We start from the raw sequence: 22,880 nt of genomic DNA on the forward strand, positions 1-22,880 counted from the left end.
GGTAAAGGCGCTTGGCTTCCGAACCGAGGGTCCAGGGCTCAAATCCTGGAGAAGACTGGGATTTTTAATTTCGGGATCTTTGGACGCCTCTAAGTCCACCCAGCTCTAATGGGTGCCTGACTCAGTTGGGGAAAAGTAAAGGCGGTTGGTGGTTGTGCTGGCCACATGACACCCTCGTTAACCGTAGGCCACAGAAACAGATGACCTTTACATCATCTCCCAACAGACCACAAGGTCTTAAAAGGGGAACTTTACTTTACTTACTTTAAAGATATTAGTACTGTAGTCATAAAGTTACTGTTAGTCATTTATCTTCATATTACTGTAGTCATGAATTAGTTATGGATTTGGTCTCAAGATAATTAAATTTGTAAGCCACTATGTATGTCACTGCCCAGGACACTCATATGGCCTAAATGTATCCGTCCAAAATGTGAAACTGTATTATTAAATACTGTGAATATTGTCTCAATTCAACGACCTGTGTCCTGTTTTGACACTAGGAAATAGACAAAGTGGAGAAACAAAACTCTCCAAAAGTGTTTTTGTGTGTTGCAGCTAATGTTAAGTGGCTCCGCCATTACCGCGCTACTGTCAACAGAGTGAGTCAACACACACAGAGATGAATCACGACTAAGTCATTGCTTATCAGCCAGTGGACTGTTCGTGTATCAATACTTGATTCTGGGATTCTGGTTGTAGATGCAATATGTTATCAATTAAACAGGGGCGGCACAATGAGGAATGTTTTGGGGTATTTCTTTTGAAAGTATATCATTACGCTTTGAAAACAAATTGATAACACTACAACACACTACTTCTGTAACACCACAACACACTACTTCTGGAACACTACAACACACTACTTCTGTAACACCACAACACACTACTTCTGTAACACTACAACACACTACTTCTGTAACACTACAACACACTACTTCTGTAACACCACAACACACTACTTCTGTAACATTACAACACACTACTTCTGTAACACCACAACACACTACTTCTGTAACATTACAACACACTACTTCTGTAACACCACAACACACTACTTCTGTAACACTACAACACACTACTTCTGTAACACCACAACACACTACTTCTGTAACACTACAACACACTACTTCTGTAACACTACAACACACTACTTCTGTAACACCACAACACACTACTTCTGTAACACTACAACACACTACTTCTGTAACACTACAACACACTACTTCTGTAACACCACAACACACTACTTCTGTAACATTACAACACACTACTTCTGTAACACCACAACACACTACTTCTGTAACATTACAACACACTACTTCTGTAACATTACAACACACTACTTCTGTAACACTACAACACACTACTTCTGTAACACTACAACACACTACTTTTGTAACACTACAACACACTACTTCTGTAACACCACAACACACTACTTCTGTAACACCACAACACACTACTTCTGTAACATTACAACACACTGCTTCTGTAACACCACAACACACTACTTCTGTAACATTACAACACACTACTTCTGTAACACCACAACACACTACTTCTGTAACACTACAAAACACTACTTCTGTAACACTACAACACACTACTTCTGTAACACCACAACACACTACTTCTGTAACACCACAACACACTACTTCTGTAACATTACAACACACTACTTCTGTAACATTACAACACACTACTTCTGTAACACCACAACACACTACTTCTGTAACACTACAACACACTACTTCTGTAACACTACAACACACTACTTCTGTAACACCACAACACACTACTTCTGTAACACTACAACACACTACTTCTGTAACACCACAACACACTACTTCTGTAACACCACAACACACTACTTCTGTAACACCACAACACACTACTTCTGTAACATTACAACACACTACTTCTGTAACATTACAACACACTACTTCTGTAACACCACAACACACTACTTCTGTAACACTACAACACACTACTTCTGTAACACTACAACACACTACTTCTGTAACACCACAACACACTACTTCTGTAACACCACAACACACTACTTCTGTAACATTACAACACACTACTTCTGTAACACCACAACACACTACTTCTGTAACACTACAACACACTACTTCTGTAACACCACAACACACTACTTCTGTAACACCACAACACACTACTTCTGTAACACTACAACACACTACTTCTGTAACACCACAACACACTACTTCTGTAACACTACAACACACTACTTCTGTAACATTACGACACACTACTTCTGTAACACCACAACACACTACTTCTGTAACACCACAACACACTACTTCTGTAACACTACAACACACTACTTCTGTAACATTACGACACACTACTTCTGTAACACCACAACACACTACTTCTGTAACACCACAACACACTACTTCTGTAACACCACAACACACTACTTCTGTAACACCACAACACACTACTTCTGTAACACCACAACACACTACTTCTGTAACACTACAACACACTACTTCTGTAACATTACGACACACTACTTCTGTAACACCACAACACACTACTTCTGTAACACTACAACACACTACTTCTGTAACATTACGACACACTACTTCTGTAACACTACAACACACTACTTCTGTAACACCACAACACACTACTTCTGTAACACTACAACACACTACTTCTGTAACACTACAACACACTACTTCTGTAACATTACGACACACTACTTCTGTAACACCACAACACACTACTTCTGTAACACCACAACACACTACTTCTGTAACACCACAACACACTACTTCTGTAACATTACGACACACTACTTCTGTAACACTACAACACACTACTTCTGTAACACCACAACACACTACTTCTGTAACATTACGACACACTACTTCTGTAACACTACAACACACTACTTCTGTAACACTACAACACACTACTTCTGTAACATTACGACACACTACTTCTGTAACACCACAACACACTACTTCTGTAACACCACAACACACTACTTCTGTAACATTACAACACACTACTTCTGTAACACCACAACACACTACTTCTGTAACACTACAACACACTACTTCTGTAACACCACAACACACTACTTCTGTAACACCACAACACACTACTTCTGTAACACCACAACACACTACTTCTGTAACATTACAACACACTACTTCTGTAACACCACAACACACTACTTCTGTAACACTACAACACACTACTTCTGTAACACCACAACACACTACTTCTGTAACACCACAACACACTACTTCTGTAACACTACAACACACTACTTCTGTAACACCACAACACACTACTTCTGTAACATTACGACACACTACTTCTGTAACACCACAACACACTACTTCTGTAACACCACAACACACTACTTCTGTAACATTACAACACACTACTTCTGTAACACCACAACACACTACTTCTGTAACACCACAACACACTACTTCTGTAACATTACAACACACTACTTCTGTAACACCACAACACACTACTTCTGTAACACTACAACACACTACTTCTGTAACACCACAACACACTACTTCTGTAACACCACAACACACTACTTCTGTAACACTACAACACACTACTTCTGTAACACTACAACACACTACTTCTGTAACATTACGACACACTACTTCTGTAACACCACAACACACTACTTCTGTAACACCACAACACACTACTTCTGTAACACCACAACACACTACTTCTGTAACACCACAACACACTACTTCTGTAACATTACGACACACTACTTCTGTAACACTACAACACACTACTTCTGTAACACCACAACACACTACTTCTGTAACACCACAACACACTACTTCTGTAACATTACGACACACTACTTCTGTAACACTACAACACACTACTTCTGTAACACTACAACACACTACTTCTGTAACATTACGACACACTACTTCTGTAACACCACAACACACTACTTCTGTAACACCACAACACACTACTTCTGTAACATTACAACACACTACTTCTGTAACACCACAACACACTACTTCTGTAACATTACAACACACTACTTCTGTAACACCACAACACACTACTTCTGTAACACTACAACACACTACTTCTGTAACACCACAACACACTACTTCTGTAACATTACGACACACTACTTCTGTAACACTACAACACACTACTTCTGTAACACTACAACACACTACTTCTGTAACACCACAACACACTACTTCTGTAACACCACAACACACTACTTCTGTAACACCACAACACACTACTTCTGTAACACTACAACACACTACTTCTGTAACACTACGAAACACTACTTCTGTAACACTACAACATTTAAGAGAGCTATCTAAAAGGCTAGTGTTGCCATGTTCGCACACATCTGAGTGGGGGTGGGGGTGTGGGAGAACACATTCCACTTTCTGTTGGGAGCATGTAGCGATGGAAGCATTGAGCTACTTAGATCATTATCTATTTGTATACGCATGTTCCTATTTCCATTCACTACCTTCCTTCTAGTCCCTTTAACAGTATCCAGTAAGAACTTTTCAGATCATGTCACAGGTCTGCAGCAGTAATGCCCATTTGACAGGTAATGAGGATCCTCTTAAGAAATCGAATGTGTCTGTGAGGTCAGTTGCCATTATCCCTTCGATTGATACAACAACAGGGTGGGTTCTTACTGTATTTCTGGCGCGATGAAAACGGTCGTGAATCAGGAGTGTCATTAGCGCCTCAAGTTTTCGACAAAAGACCTCATAACGTGAGATGCCTTTTGCTCCTTTGTTTATACGCATGTGCATACAATAGGCAAACTTCATGTTTCAATCAAAGCGTGTATTCTTTCGTGAGACTAAAAGTAGCAATTAGTTTGATAAGGAAGATAGTCAACACGCACTTTTAGACTTGGATACTTAAATGTGACTAGTGGTCACAGACAGCACAATCTCAACAACGTTTTTTTTTAACGGAAAAAGGGGGGGGGGGGGCGCTAAAGTATACTATCGTATATTTAGGTCTACTATCGTGTATTTCGGAATTCTATCGTGTATCCCAGAATCCCTCGTCCCTGGTGTCTGCGTGTGTACTTAAGCAGAAACTCGGCGGACAGATAGAGATAATATGGGGGAAAATCAACACAACACGTTTAGTTAATGCTTACAAACGGCTGCTTCATTGTTATAAAATATACGTTTAAGAAGACTTTATTAAAAGAAACGCCCCCCCCCCCCTTTTTTTTTATCAAGCGGATCCTTCAAATAAAATTATCGGAATTTACTTTCATCGGTGGAAAACTATGGAGCACTAATAGTTCCTAATTGGAAATGCGTACATAAACTTGAGAGGGTCTAGTTAGAAAAGCGTACGCCGGTGATACATTTGAGACCCACTGAGATTGTAAGAGATAGCCTACTGACACACGAAACTTATATGATAGCTTGTTTGTTCTCACCAGTTATGAATCTTTCAAAGGGACTGAGAGAACATGTATGCACGACCCTTGCTGAGCTTCAAAGTCGCTGGTTAGACGCAGGGCGTCAACCGATTCAGTGTGTACTGGTGTTACTAGCCGACATTCAAAGGAACAAACCTCTTCCCAGTTTCATAGACGCGAATAATGTACATATTTATGCATGTATTTTGGTTGAAGTCACAGAGCATACAGGTGTAATATGAACGTGTGCAGGTTTAGTTTCTTTAGTTTTAGTTGTCTCTCTGGCGTCTTCCAATACCAGCCCTCGTCCCATAGCAAAATTATGCTTGATATGTGAATGTAACATAGTGACATTCTCGTTAGAAATATCAAATCGAGGCCACCACTGATTAAGCTAACAGTACACTGGCGAAGATTTAAGCTTGTGTGTTATTCTAATTGATGCACGTTTCATAGACTGGCAAAATGATAATAACATATAAACAAAGCTTCAGAGACTTTAACGCGCACAGTCCTTGCGTTGCCCTGTGTCCTAACCATTTTATTAAATTATTTAAAACAAGCTTTTTTCTTTTATTTAGAATAGGGACTTGAATATTTCTCTTACATAAATTACATACATTCTTTAAAATATTGGGTCAATTATAATTACATGACAACAAACCTATATTGCATCCCATATTTCTTGAATTTATAAACAAATGAAATCTGAATAAAAATAACATACATATTAACAAATTTGTGCTCACGCTGGAAACTTGTTTTTGTACAGTCAAGACACACACAATCATGTACAGTCAAGACACACACAATCATGTACAGTCAAGACACACACAATCATGTACAGTCAAGACACACACAATCATGTACAGTCAAGACACACACAATCATGTACAGTCAAGACACACACAATCATGTACAGTCAAGACACACACAATCATGTACAGTCAAGACACACACAATCATGTACAGTCAAGACACACACAATCATGTACAGTCAAGACACACACAATCATGTACAGTCAAGACACACACAATCATGTACAGTCAAGACACACACAATCATGTACAGTCAAGACACACACAATCATGTACAGTCAAGACACACACAATCAAACACTTAGACTAGGCCATTACCAAGACTCATATGTTACAAACTAAACACAAAAGAAAGTGCTGAATCCAAGTATTACGTCACATATGCCAAAGTACTTGGACACAGTCCAGCAGTTGCGACAAAGACCTGGAGTCAACAACCTGGTCAGAGCGTGTGTTGGGACACTCAAAGCACTACTCACTGAGATGATAACATCTTTGCTGCAACAAACTTGTCAAGATCTATATCAGTGACTGTCAACACTGGTAATGGACACACACAAGATATAAGAGTCTCTTGTTGTGACTACACAGTGACACAAAGACAGAAGGTTAAGGGAAACAATGTCTTATTTATTGTGAACTAAACATAGTTCCAATAGTAACATTGGGATTCATTATTGAGTGGAGGAACCTTTACCACCTTAGCACACACACAAGTCTAACTAAACCAAGTCTATCCTTGACACCATTTATGGTAAACATCGCAAAACTAAATGTTTCCACTTTTTGTTTTCTCCCTAGTAACACCCACAAGTCTTTTGTTTATTTTTGTCCAAAATTACCCCCCCCCCCCCTTTTTTTTTTATTCATCGAATTTTTTTAATTTTTTACTTTACTTATTCCTATATAAAGTTTTTATTGGGGACTTTCTTTTTACAGAATTTAAGACTTTCAAATGCCCCCCAATGCCCATCACCACAGGAAGAGGGTAGGGGGCGGTAACGAAGACCAACGTAGCTAATATTTTCATTGGAGACCGGGTGCAGCATTGTTTGTCAAACTAAAAAAGAAGGTAATGTCAAGCGAGGAAGAAACTGTAACTCCTTTGTCACTCGGCCGGCAATGTAACCTCGGCTAGACTAGATCGCTGCTATGGAAGTGATTACACACACACACACACTTAAAAGCTCGTGGCATTATTCTTTTACTGCAGAAAAAAAAACTAGCGTACTAAAGGGACAGTCTTCGGCTTAAGGCAAATTACCGAATGTAGCTAGACATGTCTATTTAAGAAATGGACCAAAGCAAACACGAAAGAGATCACTACACTACAACAAGGAGCAGAGACTAGGACAGACATGGACCCAACAGAGGGGAATAGCCCATAACAGAGCCCAATGCACAGTTGAGGACCTACGCTCCACTGGGAGTCAAAAAAACGTTCAGTAAGTCATTTACGAAAAGTTGTGCAAGTGAAGCCAATTTAAGATGCTCACAATCAATTCTTGTACAAACCAAACGCAGACACACATATATATTACACCGGGCATCACAACCTCTCGAGGTGCTCAGGGCATCACAACATCGTGGTGCTCAGGGCATCACAACATCGTGGTGCTCAGGGCATCACAACCTCTCGAGGTGCTCAGGGTATCATAACATCGTGGTGCTCAGGGAATCACAACCTCTCGAGGGGCTCAGGGCATCATAACCTCTCGAGGTGCTCAGGGCATCACAACCTCTAGAGGGGCTCAGGGCATCATAACCTCTCGAGGTGCTCAGGGCATCACATCGTGGTGCTCAGGGCATCACATTATCGTGGTGCTCAGGGCATCACAACATCGTGGTGCTCAGGGCATCCTGAGGTGCTCAGGCATCCAACGGTCCTGCTGCTAAAGAAAGATGTTGATGCACAGCATACTTTTTTTGAGAGTCCCTCTTGTAGAGGCCAGGCATGCGAAGTTGTCTGTAACAATCTAACAAGGTCATCTTATCCTGCTCCTCACGTCCATAACAAAACACTTGTAAACACATCATCGCTCTAACACAAACCTTAAGAGACTCACAGGAAGAGGGGAAAAAAATAGGTTTGTGTGTGCGCGATTTTACAAGAAAACAATTTACACAGACCAACGCCAAATTTACAACCAATCACTTTAAAAACACTTAAATCCAGTTTTATATTATTGACATTTTTGTATGCAATAAACATCGTATGTGGAAATTTTTTTGTAAAGCTCTGATTTGAAGAAAGAACAAAATGATTTTGTTTCTAATTCTTTTACTATAGATGTAGCAATGTGTTGGATCAAAAGGAGAACACAAAAGTAATCTGAAGGATTAACAAGAAACAAATATTGAGCTGTGTGAAATATTAAAGAACAAAACGAAGCCAGAACTAACTGTACACTATGAATAAAGGGTTCTTCTTCTTCTTCGTTCTCATTGTTATGTTGGAGTGTTCATATGACTAGACCAATACATGAGATGAACTGCGCAGTGGTTTCCAAATCAGGGAGCTCTCCATAGAGTTTTCTTTCTATTGGGGTGATTTGGGGCCAATGTCTTATACGGGCCTCTTGGTAAAGAGAATAAAGGGTTCAACCTTACAATATTTATCAACCTCCATTAAGGTGATGCATGAAGAAGTCATTATTTAAAAAAAAAAAAATGTAGGTCCTACTATCTGCTACCCCGTCATTTGTTCGAGTGGCGGTTGTTAATAAGAAAACCAAATTCTGATGTCAAGGTCTTTGTCAACTTTTTTGATAACGCATCCCCCCTCCTTTTTTTCCCCCTCCTGAATGCTCACTTGACTCTTGGAAGATAAAACCACACGGATGCAAGATAATGATTTCACTACTCGACACTGATAGAACACCCGCACAGGGACGATTTCACCATTGTGTTACAGCTGTTAAGTAACATACAAAGAGGAAGGTGTTCACACTTTTTTTTTACACACGCACACACAGTTATGTAAAACAGTTATGTAAAACACACACGCACACTTAGTTATGTAAAACACACACACACACACACAAGGCTGTATGGAAAACGTAAAATTGTAGCCGAGCATGACCTAATGCAAAACATTAGTGTGTCAACAAGCCACTCTATAATAATAATAATAATAATAATAATAATAATAATAATAATAATAATAATAATAATAATAATTAATTACTTTTGCCTTCAAAGCATTATCTAACACATAACACTACACATTCAATATCAACAGTCACGTGGAGGCATGTTTCCCGTCCATTAAAGCATCATCTGTCTTATTTCTCTTTCAGCCAACCCCTTCTCAAAATCTATCTAGATCTAGATCTGCTTCAGTTTGATTCGACAACTAAAAACTCGTAAGTTCCGATACGTTATAAAACATTGTCAAACAATACATACCCAGACACAATACATACCCAGACACAACACATACACAGACACAATACATACCCAGACACAATACATACCCAGACACAATACATACCCAGACACAATACATACCCAGACACAATACATACCCAGACACAACACATACCCAGACACAATACATACCCAGACACAACACATACCCAGACACAATACATACCCAGACACAATACATACCCAGACACAATACATACAGAGACACAATACATACACAGACACAATACATACACAGACACAATACATACCCAGACACAATACATACCCAGACACAATACATACACAGACACAATACAACGCTGCTACCATGGGCGGTATTTCCGTAGTGGTCCACCCAGGCAGGTAAAAAAAAAAAAGGAAGGTTTCAATATTTTCAGAAAGAAAATCAGAATGAAATTATATCAAAGGCAAATGACAGAGAAGAATGGAGAAAGAAGGTTGACGGATCTTGTGTGGTGCCCCAGCGGTCAACAGACCAAAGGATGGGTGAAAGTGAATGTGAAGTTAGATGTGAACCTGGTGTAACTAATGTCTTATAATGAATATATAATTGCTCTAATTGTTTTGTCAAGAAAAAAAAAATTCCCTTTCTTTAGTTTTGCTACTGTTCACGCGATAATTCATATATAATAATACTTATTAATTGTTGTTTTAAATTATGTCCAAATTATATGCATACTAAATAGATTTTTTCTCTTCAAAAAACTTTTTAAAAAATTGTGTGTGTAAATGTAGTAGTTAATATAACAGAACTTACTTAACTTAGCAATAAAAATGTAAAAAAAAAATATTTTTACAAAAAATCTAAAACCGTTTGCATAAATGTGTTAAAATTATGGTAAATAGGCATCTCCCCTACTAAGGAGCCTCCCGTGTTTGTTACTATTAATAGCATCAGAACTTTGACTGGTCTAAAATATTATGATGTCGGATTTTCATTATTTTTTCTAGTTTACGAGATCTAAACGAGACGGACGGACAGACATTCCACACAAAACTAATAGCGTCTTTTCCCAATTCGGGGGCCGCTTAAAAAAAAAAAGGTCGGTCCACTCTCTGTGACTACTTGTTAAAGTCCAGTGTCGGCTTAGACTAGACTTCGAGTTCAACATATTTCACTAAGCCCCTTTCAATAATCACGTCCGGCTGACTGATGCAGCAAATGACGTCATATGATGGAATTACCGAGTCGTGTGAGAAGACCAGCAGATGGAATCTTTCTCGTAGTGTACGAACTAGCGTACAAATAATTTCATCTCGCAGATGTGTATATATCTCACACATGTGTAATACGTCGGGGTGTTACCAATACGTACACGTGTGACCGTTGACATGATCCATTCACTTTATAATACGCTTCTAGCGACAGAGTGGGGGGAAAAAAAGAGGGGTGTGTAAACATTTGAGTCAACTGACTCATGCAGGAAGAGTATGCAGCCCTACTCATTCTGTGCGTATACACAACCACCACCACCACCCCATGTATTGTCGTATTGTCTGTCATGACCAGACCAGATAGCGACAAACTTGGTGAGCGAGATTTCAAATGCGCTGTACAAAACAATATTGTTTAAAGCGTAGTTGCCATGGACACCAAATCAACCTTTTGACTTTTCAATGCTGATTTTGATTATGGCAAACAACAACAATGAACGTTTGTCTATCGGATGGTCAAGTCTTCTAATGCTGTCCACCAAGGATTGGTCGGTACACTCCTCATTAAAGCGCCAAAATACATTTTGTTTTTTAAGTGATTAAAAAGTCACTATAGCAAAAAGATGTCTTCACTAGTTTTGATGTCAAAGTGGCAACACGGTATTGAATAGACTGGACCTTTTCAATCTGTGCAATCTTTCACATGTATGTCTCTCATTCAAACTTAGATTTGTTTTGTTCACCATATCATTTTCCTAGCACCCATCTCCGTGCCAAACAATGCTGATGTTCTGACCAAACGGACAAGACACTAAAGACAGAAAGTCTCCTGTTAGGACTACACAAATAAAACGTTGAGGGAAACAATGGCCCAAAATGTAATTTCAAGATAACACTTTAAAAACAACACAAATATTGACTAGAGGAACTTTTCTAGCGCTAACACACACATCTGTTTATTGTGTCTCTAGGACCGTTCCGTGTCAACATGATCTTCAACTTACATTCCACAATTATAACTCTCCTGTGTGTGAGGTCTTATAGCTTCCGAAAGCATTTGATCTCTTTCCAAATTTTAGTTTCAAACTCAGAGTACATACTTTGCAGACTGTATCTTCCTTCACCTAGCCTTTTGTCTGCTGAACCGTTGGGGCACCATACAAGATCTGTTGACCATCTTTCTCAATTTCTCTCTGTCTTTTGCCTAGGATAGAATTTCATTCAATGACATGCCTGTCCATTCTTTTGTGTAGTCTTGCTATCCCTTTCTCTGTCCTCCTCTTCTTTTTCCTGGTACTGTTTCCTGAAGGAAGGTCTTGGCGAGCCATGAGAACCTTGTGATGTGTCCATAGATTTTAACTTTTTTTTTTTTTTGACAGTGGTTAAGCAGGTCATCGTGGGGTCCAATTGCTGTATTAATCCTGTTTCTCATCTCTTCATTCATGATGCCGTCTTTGTACAAGCAGGGATAATTGTAATATTTACAAAAAGGCCTTAGTCCGAATAGTTAGATGATCAAATGAAGACTTGAAAAATGAAACATGATGCATTCATTTGATCAATGTGTATACATTATACGCTAGAAGAGACACCTTTGAGTTATTATATATAAACCCTTACAGGACAGTAGCTTTCGCCTTGTGTTTAGCTATCGAAATCAGGGACTTTACGACAAAACGGTGAACTAGAAAATGAGCCTGGGTAATAAAACATGTTCTTTGTAATTATTTTGGATGATAAATTATATGTAGTACACGTCCAACCCTGCAGAGCAAGTTGACAGTGATTTAGGGCGCTCCTCGACACGATCGCTCTCGGGCCCTCTTGACTTGACCTACAAGGTAACGGTGACGACATTAGGGCACATTCCAGGTAGACTTATGTCAGACTAAACATCGAGTGGGTTGTCTACCCCTGATCTACTAACAGCAGCTTATCTCAGACATACTAATGCTTCACTGCACCACACTGGGCCGGGCGATAACCTAGAAAAACTGCACACACGAAAATAAGAAGAGAGAGAGAGAAAGAGAGATAGATAAGTGATGACCGTGTTGGCCTGGTTTTTCAGACAATGAAATCGGCAGAAAGATAAAACAATAAAAAAAAAAACACTTAATCATGAAACGCGGGAGATTGTTTTGTACTAGTTCTATGGTGCTGTAAATACCTCCTCGAAAAGCAGACGTTTGCTTGTGATGTATATGTTTCACTCATGCACACCTCTATGTAGGTCATGGGCTTGAATGATGCAGCGCGGGTGCAAACGGTTCATCATGGATGTGATGGGGCAAACAGAGAAATGACGTCAGAGAGACATCAGAAAACATGACGCTTTAGTCGTTGTGTCTTAACTTGTACATCCCTGTCAAGTTCTTCAATGCTATCCCCTAGACTGGACCTTATGACTTTATTCCACACAAAGTACTCTGCTATTTGTTTAGTTTACATTTTGTTTCAATAGTTCTAATATTTTGTCTATAGTTGTACTGATTATGACATGCGTGTTATGGCATTTGTTTCAAAAGTTACTCTCTAAATTTAAAAAATGACATATTTCAGACAAAATAGAGAGACCTAACTATAGTAATACATATACCAATGCATTGTTTGGGACTGTTAAATGGGATTAAATACCCCCCCCCCCCCCTAATTTGAGTGTTATTATTGAGGCCCTTACTACTGGGGCAAAGATACCCCGAGTAGCCGCTGTTCTAAGACGCTCTTAGCCTATCAGCTATTCATTAATTGATTGGACAATTATTTTATTTTGTTTTGAAAAGCAGTGTTAAGTTATGGAAACATAAGGTAGGCCTACTTGACAATAAGATATGCATTAAGAGATTGCTGCTACCTCGGCAACTCACCCGCTGGTAATTAAAACCTACTATACAAACTACCGGTAACTCTTAAGAAGAGCTGCATACGTCAGGTGGTGGGAAGGAAGACAGACGGCCGTGTAGTGTAGGCCAAACACGGACTTGAACCGGGGCGGGTTTTGTTGACATATACCACTCAGTTAATTTAATCTGTCTTCACCCAACTGACACGACAGGCCTGTGATTGGTCCCTGCATGTGGTCACAGTCTCACCGCACCCCACCAACACAAACACACTCATCTACCATGAACGGTCTCCCCTCCAACAACACACACACACCCACACTCATCTACAATATACACAACACACACACATTCATCTACCAAGTTTGTGGAGGAAAAGAAATCTTCGCGATCCTTTCAGTTAAAATTTAGACGAAAAATAAAGGGGGGGGAGGGGGCTCAAGTATATAGGTAAATATGTAGGTGACACTAAGTCTTACTTTCTAGGATGCGCGCGCGTGTAGGTGTGACAGTCGTGGTAAGTCAATAAAAGTAACTCCTTGGGCGCTCCCTGGCAAGGTGAACGTTAGACCAAGGCAAGAAATTCACACGTTGAATGACACAACAGTCGTAATAGAATGGATACAAGGTTTCATAAGAGGGAACGGTAGCGCTGCCTAAGGACGTAACGATCCACCCACCACTAACAAGTACGCACTACACTGTAGTAGAAATGTACAAACAGTAGAGTGTTGTATTTTTACATTATACATTTCAAATAAAGTTGTGGCAGAACTACATAAACAATGACTTAAAGGAAGGAAGGAGATGCTGATCACACTCATCTATAGTAAAAGCGTAACAGTGATGGACAAAGAGGGACCAGCATTTTGCCAAACTATTTTACGTTTAATTGTTTAAATAGCTGTCTTTGGCCCTTCCCACTTTTTGAACGTTACAATAAAAATAGATTTGTATCGACAGCATCAATGCTAAGCACTAGCACAAATGCAAGCAGGTCATAAAAGTAAGCATACATTTTAATTTCTAAAGGGCGAAGAAGTGAAGCGGAGTGATTTCTGTACAGAACGCTCAATTTCTTTTTTTGTCGGAAGGTTTTTACATTGATTTCATGTCCTAACGTTGGTGTCTCTTCATTCTCATGCAGCAGCAATCTCCTCGTGACCAACAACATCAAGTGTGGGAGATGGGGGCGGGGGGGGTGCCATTAATGGTGTAGACTTGACTGCGCCACGTGTGGCCTATTGCCTCTATTTTTCTGTCGGCATAATTTTATCTCAACGTTGGACATAAATACAAATTAGCATCATCTGGCGATTAGTTCTAGATACATGTATTCATATTTATTTTCTACGTTCCGCCATAGAGCCGACACCTCCCCTCTCACGAATACGCCCCTAGCCACTTATGAGTAGAGAGATATCCAGATTCCACAGTCAAACGAGTGGCCGGTATTCGACACTGCCTGGGATGTCAGGGTCAGAGATAAACGTCTGAGCTGCTACCGTCCTCTTCACATCTAGAGTTGAGCTACGCAGTTTGCGATAATAAGCCGAGTGCGAGAAAAGGTTAGAGGAGGGAGAGGCCTAGTGACTTAGTTCATATGTTTTAACTCTTCTAGTTCATATGTTTTAACTCTTCTAGTTCATATGTTTTAACTCTTCTAGTTCATATGTTTTAACTCTTCTAGTTCATATGTTTTAACTCTTCTAGTTCGTATGTTTTAACTCTTCTAGTTCATATGTTTTAACTCTTCTAGTTCATATGTTTTAACTCTTCTAGTTCATATGGTTTAACTCTTCTAGTTCATATGGTTTAACTCTTTCTACAGAATATCGTTCAGACTTCACGTGAAACATTAGCACTATTGGGAAGTATGTGTCACGGCGTTAAAATACTTTCCTAATACACGTAGTGACACTTCATACACTCCACACAAGACAATATTATTATATTAACTTATAAGTAATAAAGTAAAGTAAAGGTAACCCTTCCAGACCGCAATCAATGGGGCACATGATGTAAAGCTCAGCTGGTTCCGTGGTGGACGGTTAACGTGGGTTTTATAAGGCCAGCACAAAGACCAACCGCCTTTACTTCCCAAACGAGTCGGGCACCCATTAGAGTTGGGCGGAAAAAGCCCAAGACAGTTTGTGTGGAAACACAAACTCAAAATCGGTCCCCGAAGTGGTCCAACCAGGCAGGTAAAAAGGCAGGTTTCAATATTATCAGAAAGAATATCAGAGTGAAATTCTATCAAAGGCAAATGACAGAGAAGAATGGAGAAAGAAGGTTGACAAATCGTGTGTGGTATCCCAAAGGTCCGGCAGACCAAGGGATAGGTGAAAGTAAATATGATTAGATTTTTCGCTTTCAGAAAAGAAAAACGTAGCCTTTGCATCAGAACTTTGAATGGTCTAAAATATTATGATGTCGGATTTTCACTATCTTTTCTAGTTTACGAGTTGGGCGGAAAAGGCGCCATAAAAATCCCGAATTCAAAATCCCAATTCTCACTGGAATTCGATACCATTCGGTTCGGAAAATAAGCGCTTTACCACACTAGACCACCAATAGCTTTACCACACTAGACCACCAATAGCTTTACCACACTAGACCACCAAGCGCTTTACCACACTAGACCACCAAGCGCTTTACCACACTAGGCCACAACGTTTCATTAAAGTAATAGACATTTTTAAAAGAACATTGTTCAAACCGTTTTAAGGTCGAATGTGGTGTCATGGCGATTTTTTTTTCAACATCGAAATAAGGAAACATTGCGAAAACACAGACCGGTGTTAAGTCAACAAATACATTGGACTGTTCCCATCCAATAATGAAGTCAAAATATTGGATTACCAGTTTCTTAAACTTAAAGAAGACTTTGTTAGAGACGGTTCACTATAAACTTCTCTAGAGTTTGTGATAAAGTTTAGAAGAAAGAGAGAGAGAGAGAGAGAGAGAGAGAGAAGAGCAATACTGTTACATATTGATGAACTTTTTCATAATGTGTTCAAACATACATATAAGGAAATAAAAAGGCTCAGATTACTGTAAACACTCTTCTGGCTGTTTCAATAAGTGTATGATAAGATTTATGAAAGCTTTATAAATAGCTCAGGAAAGACAAGACTGAAAGCCAACATGATGACACAGAGACACTTTCAACTTCTAGGAGGGAGCGCAACAGGCCAGCACTACACACACACATACACACCAGGCGTGTTGGCAGGGACTGCACTCATCTACAATCTAAACCGCACACAAGTAGGAGACAGTGCTTAATGAATTCAACAGCTGCCTCTAGGGAGGCCAGGAGAGGTCACACATTGCACGAGGTCTAGGGGCTGGTCTCAAGGACTAACAACAAGATGGTGAGGTCTGATGTGATCACATGCAGTGGCCATCAGAAAGGAGCAGGGGGTGAGCTCGAGATGGCACAAAAGTGGGAAGACAAAGACAACACAGAGAGAGAGAATAGAGAGAGTGAGAGAAGAGAGAGAGAGAGAGAAAGAGAGGGGGGAGAAGACAACACATAAGAGAAAGAGAGAGGTAACAAATGTCAATGTATATTTTGGTTTTCTATAGTAACCATGTTTTGTTCTGTATAATGCACAAATTGTAAGACAATAATAAAGATTATTAGTATTATTACCAAGAGAGTGAGACAAAGTAAAAGTATGGTCAACCTAAAAGAGAGGAATGACACAAACAATCTAAGAAAAACTGACAGCACAACTGTAGAACAGCTCAAAATGTGGAAGTTTAGAAAGTGCTGATTTTAAATAAAGAGAATGAGTAAATAAATAAAACAAAGACAGGGATAGGTGAAAGTAAATATGATGAGATTTTTCGCTTTCAGAAAAGAAAAAAGTAGCCTTTGCATCAGAACTTTGAAGGGTCTAAAATATTATGATGTCGGATTTTCACTATCTCTTCTAGTTTACGAGATTTAAACGGGACGGATGGACAGACAGACCACACAAAACTAAAAGCGTCTTTTCCCCTTTCGGGGTCTCTAAAAAGAGAGACTACAATGTACAATGGGAAAACAGTGGTGAAAATAATTCATTAAGTGAATTGCTAGTTACGAGATTAAGGACAACTTAGTACAGGGATCTAGGACATCCTATTAAGACTAAGACTGCTTTATTGATCCTTATGGAAATTTGCAATGATGAGGATGTGATAATGTTGATGCCAAAAAATACTTTTTAATATTGCTGGTCAGCTTTAGAAAAATAAGTATGTCTGCATGCAGTCTACCAGACCATAGTACTAGTGAAATTTAAAAAAAAAAAAGGATTTTTAAATTCAATATATCATAAGTTTAAAAGTGCAAAAGTATATTTCATTAGAAGTAAAAACAAAACTTACCCTACAAAATATCCAAGTCAAGTTTTAAAGAACTGTGCAGCAGCCTTTGTTATCTTTCAAGGGGGTAGAGTTCATTTCTCTCACTATTTCTATAAACACCTCGTTCACATTATTTGTACTTTTGGCGGAGGTTTCAAGGAAAGGGCAGCCCCAGTGCTGAGCAAGACAAGCCCCTTCAGAGGAGGACACCTCCCTCTGGCTGTCTAAATCCGACTTGTTGCCTACGAGGATCATGGGAATCCTGTCAATCCCTTTCACTCTCTGTATTTGATCTTTCATGGTTTTAATGTCTTGAAATGTTTGTATACTGGTAATGCTGTACACTATAACAAACCCCTGACCATTTTTAATATACAAATCTCTCATTGAAGCAAACTGCTCTGTTCCTGCAGTATCAAGAATCTCCAAAACAGAAGGCGCTGAGTCGACTTCAATTTCTTTTCTATAAAAATCTTCTATAGTAGGATCATACTTTTCCATGAAAGTCCCAGATACAAATTTGACCGTCAAGGCACTTTTGCCAACTCCTCCACTCCCCAACACAACTACTTTATATTCCTTCATTTTGTGGTCTGAATTCTTTCAAATTGCTGCCTTGAGATCTAGAATATGAAGTAAAACAGAAGCCAGATCAGAATAATTGAGTCAGAAATATTGGATACAAGGCCTTAACTACACACTTAGACACTCCAGATGTTAAAGTAAGATTAACTTAAATTTGAATATATAAATAAATGCTACAAAAATTAATGGGACTAATAGACAGAAAAAAACTATTTCTAATTTATTTTTCTAAAACTAGACTGAGAAGTATGTTGACATTATGTATAGTATCTTTTTTCTAGAAATGTTTAAAAGAAAATGTCATAACCCAAAAAGTAAATAGACAAGTATCTAGTCATCTCTATTCTCAACTAAATCTCTAATATATTCAGAACCATTTACAGTAGTCTCACTAAAGTAATGACTATTTTCAAATTTAAAAACAAAAACTGTTGTCGTAAATTATGAAGTTTGCTTTCATTTCTCAGAAAATCACAGAACTAGAAAGACATTAATTTTGTTTCATTGTAAACTCCAGGAATTCTAACTAGCACTATGAAGGGAGAGAAGCTAATGTTGCATTTGAGGCCATTACACCTAGGATACACAAGCACACATTTGGCAAAATAACTTTTAAAAAATAAGTTTTCATTTCACATCTTAAATGAAGTGACCAAGAATCTGATGAGAACAAGAAATGCCAGTAAGTGAAGAAAACCTAGATGTAGAGAATGTAGAAATGACAACCAATAAACTGTATCTGATGTTTAGCAAAATCATCACTTTTCTCCATGCAATGTATTCATATAGTATGCCATGTAGTTGGATAATAATTTAAGTGAAAACCCAAGAGAATTTTACAGTCCGTATCATTTCTTTTCCATCAAAATTTAAGCATAATTACTCTTCGGTGATTTTGTTTTCAGCCATGCCTTGATGCTGTGTGTGTCCCGATGCCCTTATCTTGATTTTGATAGTATGGGTACCTCTAATCATTATATATTTAACTTTAAAATACTATTGATGTTTTCTTTGTTCAAATTGTTGACAACCCGACTCCAACACACTCAAATGCAACATGAAAATGAACATTAAAAAGAAAGCCATAACTCTATGTCTATTTAATAACTAGGAATATTAAATCTAGTTAAGATTTAATAAGTATCTTATTAGACACATTTAAAGACCACATCACAAACCAAAAATAAAAGCTAAAAATCTATGGCCATATTAAAAGGTCTCGGGGCTTGCAAAGACCTTCCTTAAGGCAACAGTACCAGAAAAAAAGAAGAAGAGGCAGACAGAGAAAGCAATGGGAAGACATCATAAAAGAATGGACGGTCCTGCCAGTGTAAGAGGTTCTATCTAAGGCAAAAGACAGAGAGGAATGGAGAAAGATGGTCGACAAATCTTGCATGGTGCCCCAACAGACTAAGGGCAAATGTATAGGAAAAGGCAAAAGTAAAAAGGTTAGTATCTATGACATTTAGACTTGAGATCTAGTAAGTTGACTTAAATCTAATAACTATTAAAACTATTTTATTTTAGCCCATATAATGATATATATACATTTTTTAAATAGAGTCTATAACCAAAGTGGCTAATCTAGGCAAAAGGCCTGGGCCTCTGGGACATAGCTAGATCTAGATAGAATAGTATTTAATGTCTAGATCTATTCTACTTAATCATTAATCTTAGATTTACTAGAATTAGTCATAATTATTATAAATAGAATAGATCTATAGATATGATAAGTCTATTACTATAATATTATTATTAGATCTATATTTCTATATTCTAATTCTATGTCCATATAAAAAGTATTATAATATAGATATGTATGTCTATATCAGTATATCATATTCATATATGACTATATCAGTATACTATATGATAGTATATGTAGACATTGTAGACAAGATCTAGATTCTAGTTTATCAAGTTTATGTAAGACTATTAAGAGTTTAAAACTAGTTACCAAGCATTTTTTTTTCATGTATTATAATTATTTTTTTTTCATGTTTTCAATATTAATTTTGTGTAGTCTGTTTGACCTCTCTGTTACGTTAAGATTTCAAAAAAAAAATAAAATAGAAAAGCTATTGCAAATCCAGTTTCTCCATATTTTGCAAGTAACGAGAAAATTAACATCATAAGTGACATAAGAAAGAGTGACTCTTAGAGTCTAACTAGTCTAACAACTAGCAGGCCATAATATAACTTTTAATAAGACTAAGAGACACTTCACTTAGACTATCATTCGTTATGATGTTTTACCAAGAATTATTAACTTAATTAATAATATTAACTGAAATGACGAAAGTTGAAGTAATTTATTAAATTTAAGAAGAAGATAAAGACTGATACAGTTGATAAAGAAAAGATTCATAAAACTAAGACTTTACTTAGTTTCTAATTTCCTTAATAACTAGATCTATAATTATAATATCTTAAATAAACTCTGGAGATCTAGATAAGACATGTTACCTTAACAATTTTACAAAAAGAAAACTCCGAACATAATTACACTATAATTTAGATATATTTCCATACTAATGTGACTAAAATCATCACTTAATCCTTGTGACTGTGCTCATAGTGTCGCCGTTCACAGAGTAAACGCCATTTTAGGGTGGGCTGAAGTAAGCGGTGTAAAAGCATTATTTATGCCAGGAAATATTTGCAGTCATCTATAGAGTCTAACCGTGTTATAAAAATATTTATATCGTATGTTGCAATAATTATTATTCATTTTTATAAAAAAAAGTAAAATTAAAGACACATATTTTTAAACGTCCATGATATTTTTCATTCAAAAAGGAACATTCAGTGTTTCTATTTTCTTGCGGTGTATTATTTAAATAAACGATTCAAGATTTCACAATTCACACATTTAGTAGAACTGATCTTATATTACAAAATCAGAGCAATAAACACATTTATGAAAGACTATAGATCTATATAAAGTACACACACACATTAAAAATGACAAACAGATGTAGGCCTACAATGATAAATTGTTTGGCATGTGTTTATCATCATATGAATTAGTGGTTAAACTGGATGGCCAAGCCCATATATATATCGCCTGTCCATTTAAAAACGAATCTGCGATACTTAAGCATGTCGGAACTAAATCTACTACAACCCCTGTGCTCGTATGCATGCAGATCCCATCTGATATACGCATTAGGAAGGCAACACACACACAAAGAAACACGAACTACTTTTGTTCCCAGGCTGTTTTGGCCGGGACACCACCTACATTTTTTTCCCCAATAAACAGTCCGCAATTTAACGATCCCCTCCACACAAACATACTTTTTAGCCCGTTAATTCTACTATCTGTTACACTGAATTGGAAAGAGCCATTCTCTTTCTTTTTCGCACTCTCTTTTTCCTATTTTCCTGTCTTTAGAAACTCCTTTTTGTTTTGTTGTTGTTGTTTTTTTTTCACCCTGCCAATCGTTATGTTTTCTGACAGACTTTTTGCTTGAATGGAAAGACCCGCTTTAGAAAAGCCCACCTCCGATACACACGGCCGTAAATTCTAGAAGGCCTATCACTTTTACTATCCCCAGTGGCGTAGCCAGGGATTTGGGAACGAGGGGCTTAATTGACCTCATTAGGGACCCCTGCATTTTGACATTCGTCATCATGACATGAGATAATGGCTTAATATTTAATGTAAAAATTTTCGGACACTCATTTGGGGTTACCGCTCAAGTGGGGACCCGGTTGGAATTTTCAAATTTGGACCCCCCCCCCTCTCCCCCACCCTAATTACGCAACTGACTATCGACCCCACCAACCAATTAACCAATTAGCTAATCAATTAGTGGTTTTTTTAATAGGAAAGGGGAGATAAACATTGCAGCATTTGAGAGATATGGCAGTTATTGTGTGATGCTTTTCCTTATAATAAGCATTGTTTTGTTTTTCTTATATCAACTCTCTCTGTCTGGTTAAAAGTTTGTACACGTTATTTCTCCCACACCCAATCTCGGATGAAGCTGAAATTTCGCACAAGTAGCCTATTTCTTTTACCTGACAAAACAAAAATAAATTTAAAAATTAACCAATTAGTTAATTAAGTATTGGTAGTAAATTATTTTGTTTGGTCAGGGAAATAAATTGTGGTATAATTTGTATAAGTTCCCTTTATACTTTGCTTTATAGTTTGAAAATAACAATACGTAACTATAATATAGGCCTAAAATTTTATATTCTCATACGCAATTAGG

At 37.9% G+C, this 22,880-nt stretch overlaps 1 protein-coding gene across 5 annotated transcripts in view; it reads right to left on the minus strand.

Annotated features, from left to right (window-relative positions):
* The window catches only part of LOC106060994 (ras-related protein Rap-2c-like), a 37,934-nt gene extending 16,118 nt beyond the window's left edge, over window positions 1–21,816 (minus strand). The window contains exons 1-2 of one of the 5 annotated variants that reach the window (XM_013219037.2): window positions 21,645–21,816; window positions 18,094–18,695 (exon numbers count right to left, since the gene is read on the minus strand). In XM_013219037.2, coding sequence (XP_013074491.1) covers window positions 18,118–18,657 — 540 coding nt within the window. In that variant the 5' untranslated portion in view covers window positions 18,658–18,695; window positions 21,645–21,816 and the 3' untranslated portion in view covers window positions 18,094–18,117. Of the gene's footprint in view, window positions 1–18,093; window positions 18,696–21,123; window positions 21,380–21,614 lie in introns of those variants that run through there. The other 4 variants (XM_056012156.1, XM_056012155.1, XM_013219038.2 and 1 more) reach the window with 4 other exon arrangements.
* Window positions 21,817–22,880: the final 1,064 nt, after the last annotated feature.

The sequence above is a fragment of the Biomphalaria glabrata genome, chromosome 15, assembly GCF_947242115.1.
Source record: "Biomphalaria glabrata chromosome 15, xgBioGlab47.1, whole genome shotgun sequence".
Taxonomy (NCBI): Eukaryota; Metazoa; Mollusca; class Gastropoda; family Planorbidae; genus Biomphalaria; species Biomphalaria glabrata.